Source organism: Anarhichas minor, unplaced genomic scaffold, assembly GCF_050575085.1.
Source record: "Anarhichas minor isolate MPS153535 unplaced genomic scaffold, ASM5057508v1 ptg000018l, whole genome shotgun sequence".
Taxonomy (NCBI): domain Eukaryota; kingdom Metazoa; phylum Chordata; class Actinopteri; order Perciformes; family Anarhichadidae; genus Anarhichas; species Anarhichas minor.
In genome coordinates, this window is record NW_027466464.1 from 10,080,070 (window position 1) to 10,091,795 (window position 11,726).

The following is an 11,726-nucleotide window of genomic DNA, read 5'->3' on the forward strand; positions in this document are numbered from 1 at the left end:
CCAGTGCCAGAACAAGCACGTTTAGAATAAACATAGCGTCATAAAGCACTTAAGTGGAATTCTGTTGTTGTTAAATGGAGAGTTTAAGAAGTTAAGCAGACCCTCAAACGTGTCTCACCAGTTCACGATTCACAACAGGTACCTTGCTTCCTGTCCATACACATCCACGCTTCAGGTGCTGGTGTGACATTTGCGAAGTCTCAGAGAGGATGATTGTAAATCTCAGTTTTATGAGCCACATGCTGAACTCCGCAGACTGTTGACCGCTGCAGCCTTGACATTCAACCCACGGGGGCTCCGACTCCCTGGAAGCTGTGATTGATTGGCCTCATGGGGGCAGTGAAAGCCACTCACTGTTAGGGTCGGGCTTGGTTCTGTTTATAAAAGTCTTTGTTCATTATCATCAGGACAAGTGGAGATTTGGCAGGCGGTGTTTGCCTTTAAAACATTTAAAGAATGCTCAATATTTGTTTATTTTTCTGTAGTTTTGAACACTAGAAATGTACAAAAGATTATTTAATTATAATTGTTTCTTTATGGATGAGTCTTTGACATAAAGGCAGGGCCGAAGCTGACAAAACAGGCTGTAAATTCAACCTTCAGAGCTCACAGCCACGCAGCTAGTATCTAATCTGCAAATCTGTTCGGTGACGAGGAGGAGTGGAAAGGAAAGCTTCACAGATTGAATCCTCCAGGCTGGAATGCAATCAGCTCATTAGGAGTAGGTGGAGCCCGGGCCAAGTTTCCACTATTTAGTTTAGGTCATAAGACAGACGCAGCAGTGCTCTCTGGGAGAAAAAAAACCCAAAGACAACCGAAAAGCTCAGGTTCTTTGTGGGAGAAGTTGTAATGGGGTTCAGAGAAGCCGTTTTGTTAGGGTTTGTGCTTCTCCTCTTCGGGGGAAATTCCTGTGCTGCCACACAAAACTGGTCAAACTCGACCACCAATGACACTCTGAACCAAATCCCACAGGAGCAAGAGGCAGCAAGCTTACAGCTGCTGAGCTCGCTGCAGGCAGATGATGGTGGGTCAAACTGGACGGAGCCCGGCGGTCCGGTCCGCTCCTTCGTCACCTACCGGCTCACGGTCCACCAGCTCAGGAAGCAAGCGTTGGCCCGGCCTCTCGAGGATGCTTCTTCGACCCCGCATGTATCGGAGGCCGATGTCCTGGCTCACGAGGAGCAGGTGGAGCCAGAGTCGACTGTGCCGCCTCAAGAGTTGGTAAAGCTTGTTCAAGGCCCAGATCTGAACCCACCTGTCGAGCCGGAATCAAAGGTAGGACTTCAACGCAGCCTCTTTTTAAATGTATTTTTTTTTTTAATCTTCTGCACCATTCAGTGTAATTCAGCCTAAATGATATTCCAGGTGCAGCCTCGGATGTTTCAGCAGCAGGGGCCCGTGGCAGCCGCCAGCGTGGTGGCACGCTGTGGCGAAGGAGAGGTCGCCGTAGAGGTCAAACAGAACTTCTTAGGTAACTTGTTTGAACTGATCCACGGTGGGGTTATCTTTGTCCGCAGTAGTCGAACGGTGAAGATGGGACACTGATTACTGCAGATGGCACAAACTACGGACACGGCGATCAATATTATGTTTCCTTTTATTTCCTCACTCCGAGAAAGGAGCCCGATCTGTGCTCAAACGCCGACTCTCAGCGATGCATTAAGAGCCCTTTTTCTATTTGTCCTGTGGCTGAACCGTCTCTTTCTGAGTGTTATTGACTGGACCAGCAGAAGAAATGGCCTCAGGTAATGGTCCTGGTTTAAGCTGCACCTTTTCCCTCTTTGTTCCCAGGAAACGGCCAGTTGATCCGTCCAAGCGATCTGACCCTCGGAGGCTGCGCCGCTCTAGACGCCGATGACCACATCCACTTCCAGTCGGAGTTACAGGACTGCGGCAGCACAATGAGGGTGTGTGCCTCCTTCAGTGTCCATCGACTCTATATCAAGTGGTTGTAACTTTTTTTTTTTCTCCTCAGATGACTGAAGAAACTCTCATCTACTCCTTTTCTCTGATCTACTCTCCCACTCCTGTTGGCAACACCTTAATTTTTAAGACCAACCCCGCTGAGGTGGTAATTGAATGCCACTATCAAAGGTAAAGTCATTATTTGGCATTGCCCTTCTATTAAGTATGCCAGGGAAAAGATTCAGTCTGTCCCAATACATAGTATGTAAATGCAGTACGCCAAAAGTACCAGGATCTTCTATATTCTGACCCACAATCCTCTGCACAGTGGATTTACGAGCAAGAGGGTCAAGGTGCAATATGACAAAGTGTGTCCTAATTGAATGCATACTGCATGTACTTTGTAAAGGCAGTCGCAGTACGTACTAAAAAGTAAGCAAATATGCTATTTCGACCGCAGTGACTATTCAATTTGAATGTGCTGTTGGCACAGATTATCTGCAGGTCTCACAAGGAGGATGAGGTATTTAATTAGATATTTTTTCCTGCAAAAAAGTCATAATGAATAATTCTCGGCCTTATCATCTCTGCTGGTTTTCTTCCATACTCTGGCCAGAAAATGTATTTCTTTTTTTTTTTTAGACTGCCTCCTATCCGGTATTAAATCTTCTGGGTGAGCATGTTGTTGTTGTTTACCTCCCTGTGCCTCTTGTGAGTGAGGTGTGCACGCACTCTTTCTTTTGACTGTGCTCGCAGGAAGCTTTACGTGAGCAGCGGCCCCTTGAGGCCTACCTGGACGCCGTTCGCCTCCAGCATGTCGGCGCAGCAGCAGCTGCACTTCTCCCTGCGTTTCATGACAGGTGGGCCAACAAAAAAAAAAAAAAAAAACGCCACAAACTCCGAGCCGACGTTCTCGCGAGTTTAAAAGCTTTGATTCTCGCCAAGCGGTTTTGGCTAATTCCCCCCCCCCCCCCGGCGACGGGGCGTAATTGCAATCACGAGGCCTCGCAGACGTTGCAGATGCTAAACGGCGACTTGATGAACGGCGAACTGAAATTACATGCCTCGCAGGCGGCTGCTGACCTGAAGGGGTCACGCACACAATGAAGCGTTCAATAAACTGCTTTCTAATTCCAACACTGCAGACGACACCGACTGGTTTTAAATGTTACTTATTGTACAATGAGCATGCACTGTATGACGTTATGAAGGTTTTAAACTAGCTCTTGCAGGGCCAGACGCTCATCTGTGTTTCTTCAGGTTGTGTAATTAATTTAGTGCTTCTTTAAAGTACTTTTCTGTTATTACAGTACCGATGTCTATGTCGCATCGTTGTAACTTCCATCTAATCAGATCGCTGACCCCAGCCTTACTTTTCCTCTTCTGTTCTTCTTCTGGATTTGATTAGAGGACTGGCAGTCGCAGAGGCCTTCCAGAGTTTACCTCGTGAGTGAAGTGATGCAGATTGAGGCGGCGGTCCGCCAGGGCCACCACGTTCCGCTGAGGGTCCACGTGGACAGCTGCGTGGCAACCGTGAGCCCGGACCCCAACTCTCAGCCCGCATACCCCTTCATCAGCAACCACGGGTGAGGCGCGGCAGATCGGCTGAAAAACAAAAAAGACAGCTGGTCATAATAGCCAAGCTTTAGGTTCAGTTTGCATATCTCATGCCGGGTCTGTGCTCGTGAATATGAATCCTGCGCCTGTATTTTCCCATATAAGGTGTTTGAGTGACGCTAAGATGACGGGAGCCAAGTCTTACTTCATGCAGAGGCGCCAGGAAGATAAACTTCACTTCCAGCTGAAAGCCTTCAGCTTCCCCCACGATCACAGGAATTCAGTGAGTTTGAACTACTGATCTGGAATCGTATAGTCAGACATTTGACTTCTCAGGCAGTTCTGTTCCTGCAATTTGATCAGTGTCTCGAAGTGTTACTTTAACATTCCTTTTGGTGTTCGTCTCTTACGCGCTAAGTTGGCACATAAAGTACACATTAGTAAGTGTTGTTTGAAGGCTGTAATACCGTCTGTTATCTGTGCTTTAGTTCAAATACTTTTCAACTGAGGACACGAAAAGCCTTCTCACTTTACTGTAATATAAGTTGGTGGAGCTGGGCCATGAATAAATGGCAGGAAATCTCTCTCGTGCATCTGTACAATCAGAGCTTTGGATTTTAATTAACTTTGTGCGTTTTTTGCTAATTAGGAAGTTCTACTCCCATATGCACCAGACTGCTTTAAAATCCGTTCTTAAAGACTTCGTGTTTATTGAGGTTTTGGTACAAAACTAGAAGTGTGTGTGTTTGTATATAAACGCCCAAAAAGAAGGAATCAATGCCAAACACTACTTTTACAGCAGCAGTTACAGAAATGATACCTGCTTCTACGTTGGGGGGGGGGGGGGGGGGGGGGAATTGAATAAGTGGAGATGCAGTCTGTGCATTATTCTGAACATCACTAACTGTACATGCTGATTTATTTCTAACATTCTCATAGTTCTACATCACATGTCTCCTGAAAGCAACGAAAGTCTCCAAGCCCATCGACTTGCAAAACAAAGCGTGTTCCTTCTTGACTGAAGCCAACAGGTTTGCTAAATTTCTTTTAATTTGACTCCTAATGCTGTAACGAGACTCCTTCAGCCCTCTAACTTGCCGTGTCGTTGTCTCTGGACAGATGGGTGGCGTCAGGTGGAGACAACGCGGTGTGTGGTTGCTGTGAGACCAGCTGCAGCGAGCAGAGACGGAAAAGAAGCCTCGCAGCAGATGTCGGTACAGTTTGCACAAGCAACACTACATTGCACTCTGGGATGAACATTTCATACCGACGCAGGGGAGGCATTTAGACACGGCTGTCATATCGAATGTTTTCTGGTACAATTGACAAAAAGAGATCCCGATAAAAGGTATTTGCATGTCCGCCTGGATGGTTTTGAAGTAGCAGGCCTCGCCCAATTCTGTTTAGAAATGGAGCCAAATGATTGCCAGCAACGAGGAGTGAAAGACTGAAAGTGCCTTCGTTTGACGCTGTTTTATGCATCTTCGGAGGATTGATTTTATTTTTTGTTGCGGTTCCTCCAGAGCCGCAGAGGGAGGGGACGGTGGCTCAGGGCCCCATCCTGCTGACCGAGCTCCAGACTCAAGCAGGTAGGACGGCGCCGGTGGTTTTCACACACGCCTAACACGCAAGACTGGAAGATGCATTCAAATCCACTTTATTTTGTCTTCTTCTCTCCGTCCCCAGCCTCCCGTCAGTCGACGGCCCTGCTGTGTGGAGTGAGTGCGTCGCTGGCCACGCTGCTGCTGGCTTTCATGGGGGCCTCCATTTGCGGCAGACGCTACAAACCCACTGGACACTTTGTTTGCACCTGATTTCAAGACAATAAAACATTTAAAAGCCTCAACTTTCCTTTTTACTTTCTGCTGAAGCAAAAAATGAAGAAAAATAAGCTTGAAAGACTGAAATGACCCACCTTGAATGAATGTTTTTAAGATTTAAGCTTGCAGTATTTCTCTGCAGGAGGTTTTATTTGGTTGCATCTGCACAGTATGTTACTATATTCCAGTTTTAGTACGAAGGCTTGCCGGGGTTAAGCTGTGGTGTCCAGCTTTGCAGAAAATGGCCTGGCTGTAAAATGTGCACACAATGAGGCACCGCATATTGCTCCATCAATCAGAGGGCTTCAATACCAGTGTTTGAGACTCGATGCAATAAATGTATACTTTACTGAATATGGTTTTCATAATGTGCAGGGGGGAGTTTTGAATGGGAGGGGTACGAGTATACAAGTGCTTTGCAAACCAGATGACAAAGGCGAGTGCACAAGCGGCAAAATGGCCCAAAGTGCCCGGCCCTCATGCTTAATTCATGCAGGGATGATTTGCATGGTTAATTCTAAGGGAGCGTGCGGCTAGTCGAGGCACTGCCCCGATCTCAGGGAGCTGATCTAATACACTCCATTACTAGCGAGCTGCCATGTAATTCACTTGAGCTGCATGAGATTGTCCCATCTTTATACTAATCCACATCAAGAGAACCCTGGCAAAATGAGACGAAAAGCTGAGCGCCGTTGGTTTCGCACTGAGCGGGGAAAACTTAAAAACACCGTCCCGGTGGCAATAGTCATATTTTAGCTTCGGGCCACTTTGGGTTTTTCCCTTTTTATTCCCCCCTCCCCCCCCTCTAGTATTCATGCCAGTGGTTGAGTATTTCGTGAAATGGGGCTCATCATGAACTGTTGCTCACAAGCCCGGGAAGACAAATAGACATAATTAAAAAGCCCATAAAGGCGAGAGCAGGGGCTTTTATTACAGTAATATGTGAAGGCCTTGCTTTAATGGGGTGTTTGTTCCCGTGTGCGGGAATGACGGCTGCGCTACTTTACTGCTGACCCCCCCCCCCCCCCCCCCCACCTCCCCTCCCATCTCCAACACACCAGAGGCAAATAAAAAGCCATACCTAACGATGCACCAGCAGGATGCGCGACAGCAGGAAAAAAAACAAGCAGCATGCACACTCGAGGGACGGTGATAGACGCACACACCCACGATGCCTCTTCCCCAAAACGAGTCACGGAGGATGTGGGGACAGGAGTTTATTGTGGTTCTCAGACGGAGGAGACGGAATAGAGGACAACAAAGAAGATTAGAAGAAGTTATTGGCCTTTAGGTGATGTACAAATGTAGTTTGTGGAACACTATAAAGACGACATGCTGCTGATTACACAAGTTCTCCTTTAGTCAGATAAATACAAATACAAAATCAAATCACAAACTGTCGCACCATTCAACATTCAGCTTGCTTTTTTTTACATTCAAAGCTTTGCCTGCAGCTTTAAGAGGAGTCAACAGAGTGTAAAAGGTGTTAATGTCCTGTTATGACCGCAGAGGATCATCACCATCACCATCATCATCACACCAAGGATGGTCGCCCGCCCACAGATGTCTAACGGTTACGGCGGCATGGACCCAGAGCAGACAGGCAGGATGGCAAAGAGTCCTGAATCAGCCATTTTACCCCTCGACAGGATGTGTGACCCCGAGGGCACACACACACACACACACACACAAACACACACACACGTGCCATCAAAAGTAATGGCGTGTGTCCAGTGGCAGGCGGGGAGAGTCCTCTCATGTCTGGCAGCCATAACGATATTATTGCTGTAGATGGAGCGTGCTGGGGAATATTGTTCCGCACCATTTGTACGCTGCGATGGTCCACGCTGTGATGACAGAAGTCGGCATTAACACCAGGCCTGTTGGTTGATGATTTTGCGAAGAAGCAACAACATGTGGATTCCTCCTCAAGACAAGAAAACTTCCTTTCCTTTTTCTCCAACAAAGAAAGACACAGGTGGCCATTGTCAAAGAGATTGTGCTGTGTTATTACTCGCAGCCTTGGAAATTCAAGGCAGACATCTCTATAGAGATACAATCTGACTTCAATTATTCCTTGAATTTGAATAAATATCAAAGGCTGTTTAATTTAGGCCACGGGCGCTCATTGTGTTATAATACGGCTCTGATACAGACTGCAGTGTTACATCTGGGTCTGGAGAATGCGCGGGCGTGCGCGAGACCTCTGTCCAGGCCCATAATTAACCCTCTTAATTAAAGGAGGGGAGAAAAAAAAGTTGCTAACGAAGGAAATGGATTTAATTAGCTTGGTCTTAGCCCAGGCACATGTGCACGCCGCGCACTCTCACAAAACAATTAAGCCTCTTTTATCCTGGCTAATGGCTTCAGTGACTCAGAGCCTTTCTCATTAAGACTATCAATAATATGCTGATTACATGCATCCACCGCTCTGCTTTTATCGGGGGCACAAAGGGACCCCCCCCCCCCCCCCCCCCCCCGGGGCCCCCAGGGGCGACGGTATCTTTCTGAAGTAGACGTTTGGATTGTTTTGGCAGAGGAGGCTTGGCTTCATTTTCTGCGGTTTATCTCATCGAGTGAGGCCCGCGTGTCTCTCACGGGGAGGAAATGCCTCTGAAGTTGTACTGCTGAGGGCTTTATGGGGGCGAGATGATCGACTGAGAGGGCCAATAGACTGCAGGGCCGTAGATCTGTCTGTTGTTTGATTCTATTTGAGCATAAGTCTAAATTCTTAATATAGGTCCTTTAATTAACTTCTCCTCTCTCTCTTTCTCACCCGAACCGCTGAGGCACGAGTTCGAGACCCGGAGAGTAAAGAGAGACGGACAGGCGTCTGTCACACGGGCAGGAAAACAATAGGCCTGTGCGTTGACCTTCAGTCTCTTCCTGTTGTAACAGACACTCGGGGCCCCTCCCAGAGGAGGGGAGAGGAAAGCGGGTGGCTTGACCTGCGCTGCCACACCTTCACCCTCCCACCCCTACCCTCTCTACGCTGCATCCCCAAACATCCCTGATGGGGGGGCTGCCACGCTCCCTCTGATCTCCGCTGTTTGCCAGTTGATGCTATTGTGAGGTTTTGTTTTGCATCCAAGTTCTGCCCTTTGTGCAGGCGTAAAATAAACAAAGTACTGAGCATGGGGATAGCCTGTTTCTACATGGAGCTAATGTATTAGAAAGGACAACTAATCTGATCCATGAAAACACCTGTAAGCCATTGATTTGTGTCAATAAGTAGGGTTGTAGACTTTGGCCTTTCCGCATATGATTCATAACTACACTGCAGCCTACATTCACATCTTTGAATGTCAATGTTCCACCTCGGGACGACCTTTCGGAGCTCAAGATTACAAAACAGAAAGAGCTCAGGAAGGATTAATTCACTGAAACCTTTTCTTAAAGTTGCAGGTTCCTTTCCCCCCCGAATTGTGTTCTCCTCAACCGCATGTCGACGCGCCACGCGAGCCAAATGCAACAGCTCACCGAGATGAAAATAAAGTATTTCTCGGAGGCCTCGCTGTGTTTTTTCCGCGGCTCCTCGTCAGCTGTGCCAACAGCACCGCGCAGAACCTCTCCGGCCCAGTGCGGGATAAATAAATCCCCATGCTGGGAAGCATCTGCACCAGGGAAGTTAACGCGGATGTGACTTGCTGCAGAACAGATGTCTTTTCTGACTGAAATAACACAAGCTCTATCCCATCGTGAACCCAACACCTTCCTTTTAACCGCCAGGAGGATAACCACAACAAAAGGCCCCCGTCTTCCGTTTATTCCCGCTTTAGATTTTTTTTTTTCTGGTACACAATGGATGAAAATGTTCTGGCCTTCGTGTTTGATGTGGACTTTTGTTCTTTCCCCCCCTTTGGCTGCTTTTCATTTGCTTTAAAGGAAATGTGCTGAACAAAGCTGTCAGGTGCACGACAAGGAAGAAGGGATGAGAAGAAACGAAGAAACTCAGCCCTCTTATTTACGGTTTTCTAATGTACACATATTTGTCCTGTAGACCACGACCTTTAATCCTGATTGGCACGCCGAAAAGGCCGGATGAACACACAGCACACAAACACACACACTCCTTTATCATTCAAAGTGCGGCAGAGCTATCAACCTGAATAAATAAATCCCCCCTCTTATCTCACAACGCAAAACTGGATAAGCGCTCCCACCCGGTCTGGATGGAGGAAGCTCTCAGCGCCTTTATTTTCGGTTTGCTTTTTTGCCTCATACAGAGACAGAATCCTGTTTTTCTCTCCAATCCATCCTCCGTGGTTTTTCAATCCTCGGGAGAGTCGTTTCCCTCCATGTGCGTGAGACGCATACGCGTCCCGCCACGCCGGCCATACATGATCCCTCTTTCCTGCTTATCTTTCAGCGCTGGGCCTATATCTTTCAGCAGGTGGGGGGGGGTAAAGCCGCCACGGCTGCAGAAATTTCCAGGTTGGGCGGAAAGAAAACAGGATTTTCCAAGTTGTCAGCCTTTAAACCTGTTTGCGACGTATATCTGCCATTGCTCGTCTCCACGCCACTGCCTTCCGGGATCACGCCCACGTGTCTGTTTTGACACCAGAGGACGCTAGTTTCATCCCAGGCCCAATGTCAAGCTTCACATATAAATACCAAGATCCCGGATGCAAAATAAAAGAAATGCATGCAGTACATCATATCACGGCCTGCAGCTCTGTTGGATAATGACTGCTCTTCCGCTGACATGATTTGTAGTCGACACTGTTCAAGAGGAGTTTGTCAAGAATAATCGCTGTTGGCCTTTGATGGCGTGCGCCTCAGAACAGTATTTTCCATTCGCCTAAAGAACAAAAGACAATCAAAAAGAGCTTTCAGAAAGGGAGGCAGTTTGCTGTTCAGCTTTCTCACGGAGCAACACTGCCACCTGCAGCCAATAGAAGTCCACAAAGGGGCATCCACACCAGGCGTGCTCAATCACAGCTTACTTCAGCCGGTCTTTAAAGTGATCACACAGCCACACCTGGAGGTAAAACTATCCATGCTTTCATTTTGCCTCTTTGGGAAGGTCGTCTACATCCTTATTTTTTTGGAAAAGCCACCCAACACACATTTCTCGGGCCTGTGTTTCACGATGACTGTGCAGGATGGAAGCCGTTGTCTTTGCCGGAGCTGTCCTCCTGTGACGCATTATGAAATGGATGGGGGGCGTGGGTTAGGGAGGGCTCGTGTTGTTTCATATTTGTGCTTTTCGTTATCCATGTTTTATGACAGGGCCTCTAGGGCCCCAGACACCAGAGGGTCCCCCGCAGGCCCCGAGTTCATAAAAATGTTGGACAGAAGCCTTGAAAGCTGAGCTTATAGGACAGCCTCTTAAAGGGGCACCGCACTATTTGTACACATGACGTTTAGTTTACTCGTCATGAGAAGTACCGCTCATCTGCAATCTTCTGTCGCTCTAGTAATAATAAATAAATGCTGATATATCAGTTTAATGAAAGCAGTTACTTAGGTGCATTATGGGAATTGTAGGATCCAGTGTTTTTGGAGAGAGACCCTTGTTAGAGATTAAAAGTTAGGATATCTCAGCCTCTGCTGCTTCAGTTTTGACTTTTCTTTGTTTGATCCATCTCTAGTGAGCCTCCCAACTTTATGGAAGTGCAATCATGAATCCCTGGAGGACCCCTTTAATTCCCTCTACCATAAGGACTGGATGTGTGTAATTTGTTGGAATGTAAAGGTGATCATTTCTGACATAAAACTGCTCGAAGTAGGGAAAGTTTATGAAATACAATCAAGTCTGGCGTCTGATGATCCGCTTGTAGTGACATCTACATTAGTCAGGCATGTCCATCTGTTTCTGTTCCTGCCATGGCCACTAGATGGAGCAGTCTCTCCATTGTTGGAGTTCAAGAGTGTCAATGGATGACAGCTTTTGTAGTACTGATACAGGCCATTGAACACAATAAAAACACACAATTTAGCAGGATAATTAAGTCACTTTTAATAACTGCCTGTTTGTCTTTATCTAAATCGATTATTAAAGATATTTTGTATTGCCTGAAAGAACCAGTTCAACCTTTACGTCCCAATTGAATATCTCTAAATAGCAATTTTAATATTATTTTACAGTATATTCTGCAGGCCATATTTGATTGTACTTTTACTATTTTATCTGTATTATAGTCAAAGCTTTGCTTATAGCTCAGAGGTCAAGGCACATGTGTGTGTGTGTGTGTGTGTGTGTGTGTGTGTGTGTGTGTGTGTGTGTGTGCGCGCGCGCGCATGGTATTTAATTGATCTAGCCCCTGGCACACCACTCGTGCACAAACACACTCGGTGATCCTTATCCGCCCACTCTCATCCGTAAATACATTTCCACTGCAAATCACACAGCACAATAAATCACCATGGTTACGGTAATATAATAATTGCCGTACTCGGAGGCGGCTCCTGACTGATGACGCTCGCAAGGCCACTTAGAAA

General features: G+C 47.0%; 1 protein-coding gene across 1 annotated transcript; it reads left to right on the plus strand.

The window, feature by feature from the left end:
- The first annotated feature begins 849 nt into the window (after positions 1 to 849).
- LOC142953052 (zona pellucida sperm-binding protein 3-like) lies at positions 850 to 5,276 on the plus strand. The gene is made up of 11 exons (XM_076095119.1): positions 850 to 1,275; positions 1,366 to 1,471; positions 1,792 to 1,907; positions 1,976 to 2,094; positions 2,662 to 2,765; positions 3,314 to 3,491; positions 3,628 to 3,745; positions 4,402 to 4,493; positions 4,582 to 4,676; positions 4,986 to 5,051; positions 5,095 to 5,276. Exons 1-11 carry the CDS (start codon positions 850 to 852, stop codon positions 5,274 to 5,276), a joined length of 1,602 nt encoding a protein of 533 aa, XP_075951234.1.
- The last annotated feature ends 6,450 nt before the right edge of the window (positions 5,277 to 11,726 follow it).

Excerpts from the sequence above, each read along its gene's own strand:
- LOC142953052 (XM_076095119.1), top strand. The coding sequence starts at position 850 with ATGGGGTTCAGAGAAGCCGTTTTGTTAGGGTTTGTGCTTCTCCTCTTC. Across the intron at positions 4,494-4,581 it reads TTCTTGACTGAAGCCAACAG|ATGGGTGGCGTCAGGTGGAG; the intron begins GTTTGCTAAATT and ends GTCTCTGGACAG. Across the intron at positions 4,677-4,985 it reads AAGCCTCGCAGCAGATGTCG|AGCCGCAGAGGGAGGGGACG; the intron begins GTACAGTTTGCA and ends CGGTTCCTCCAG.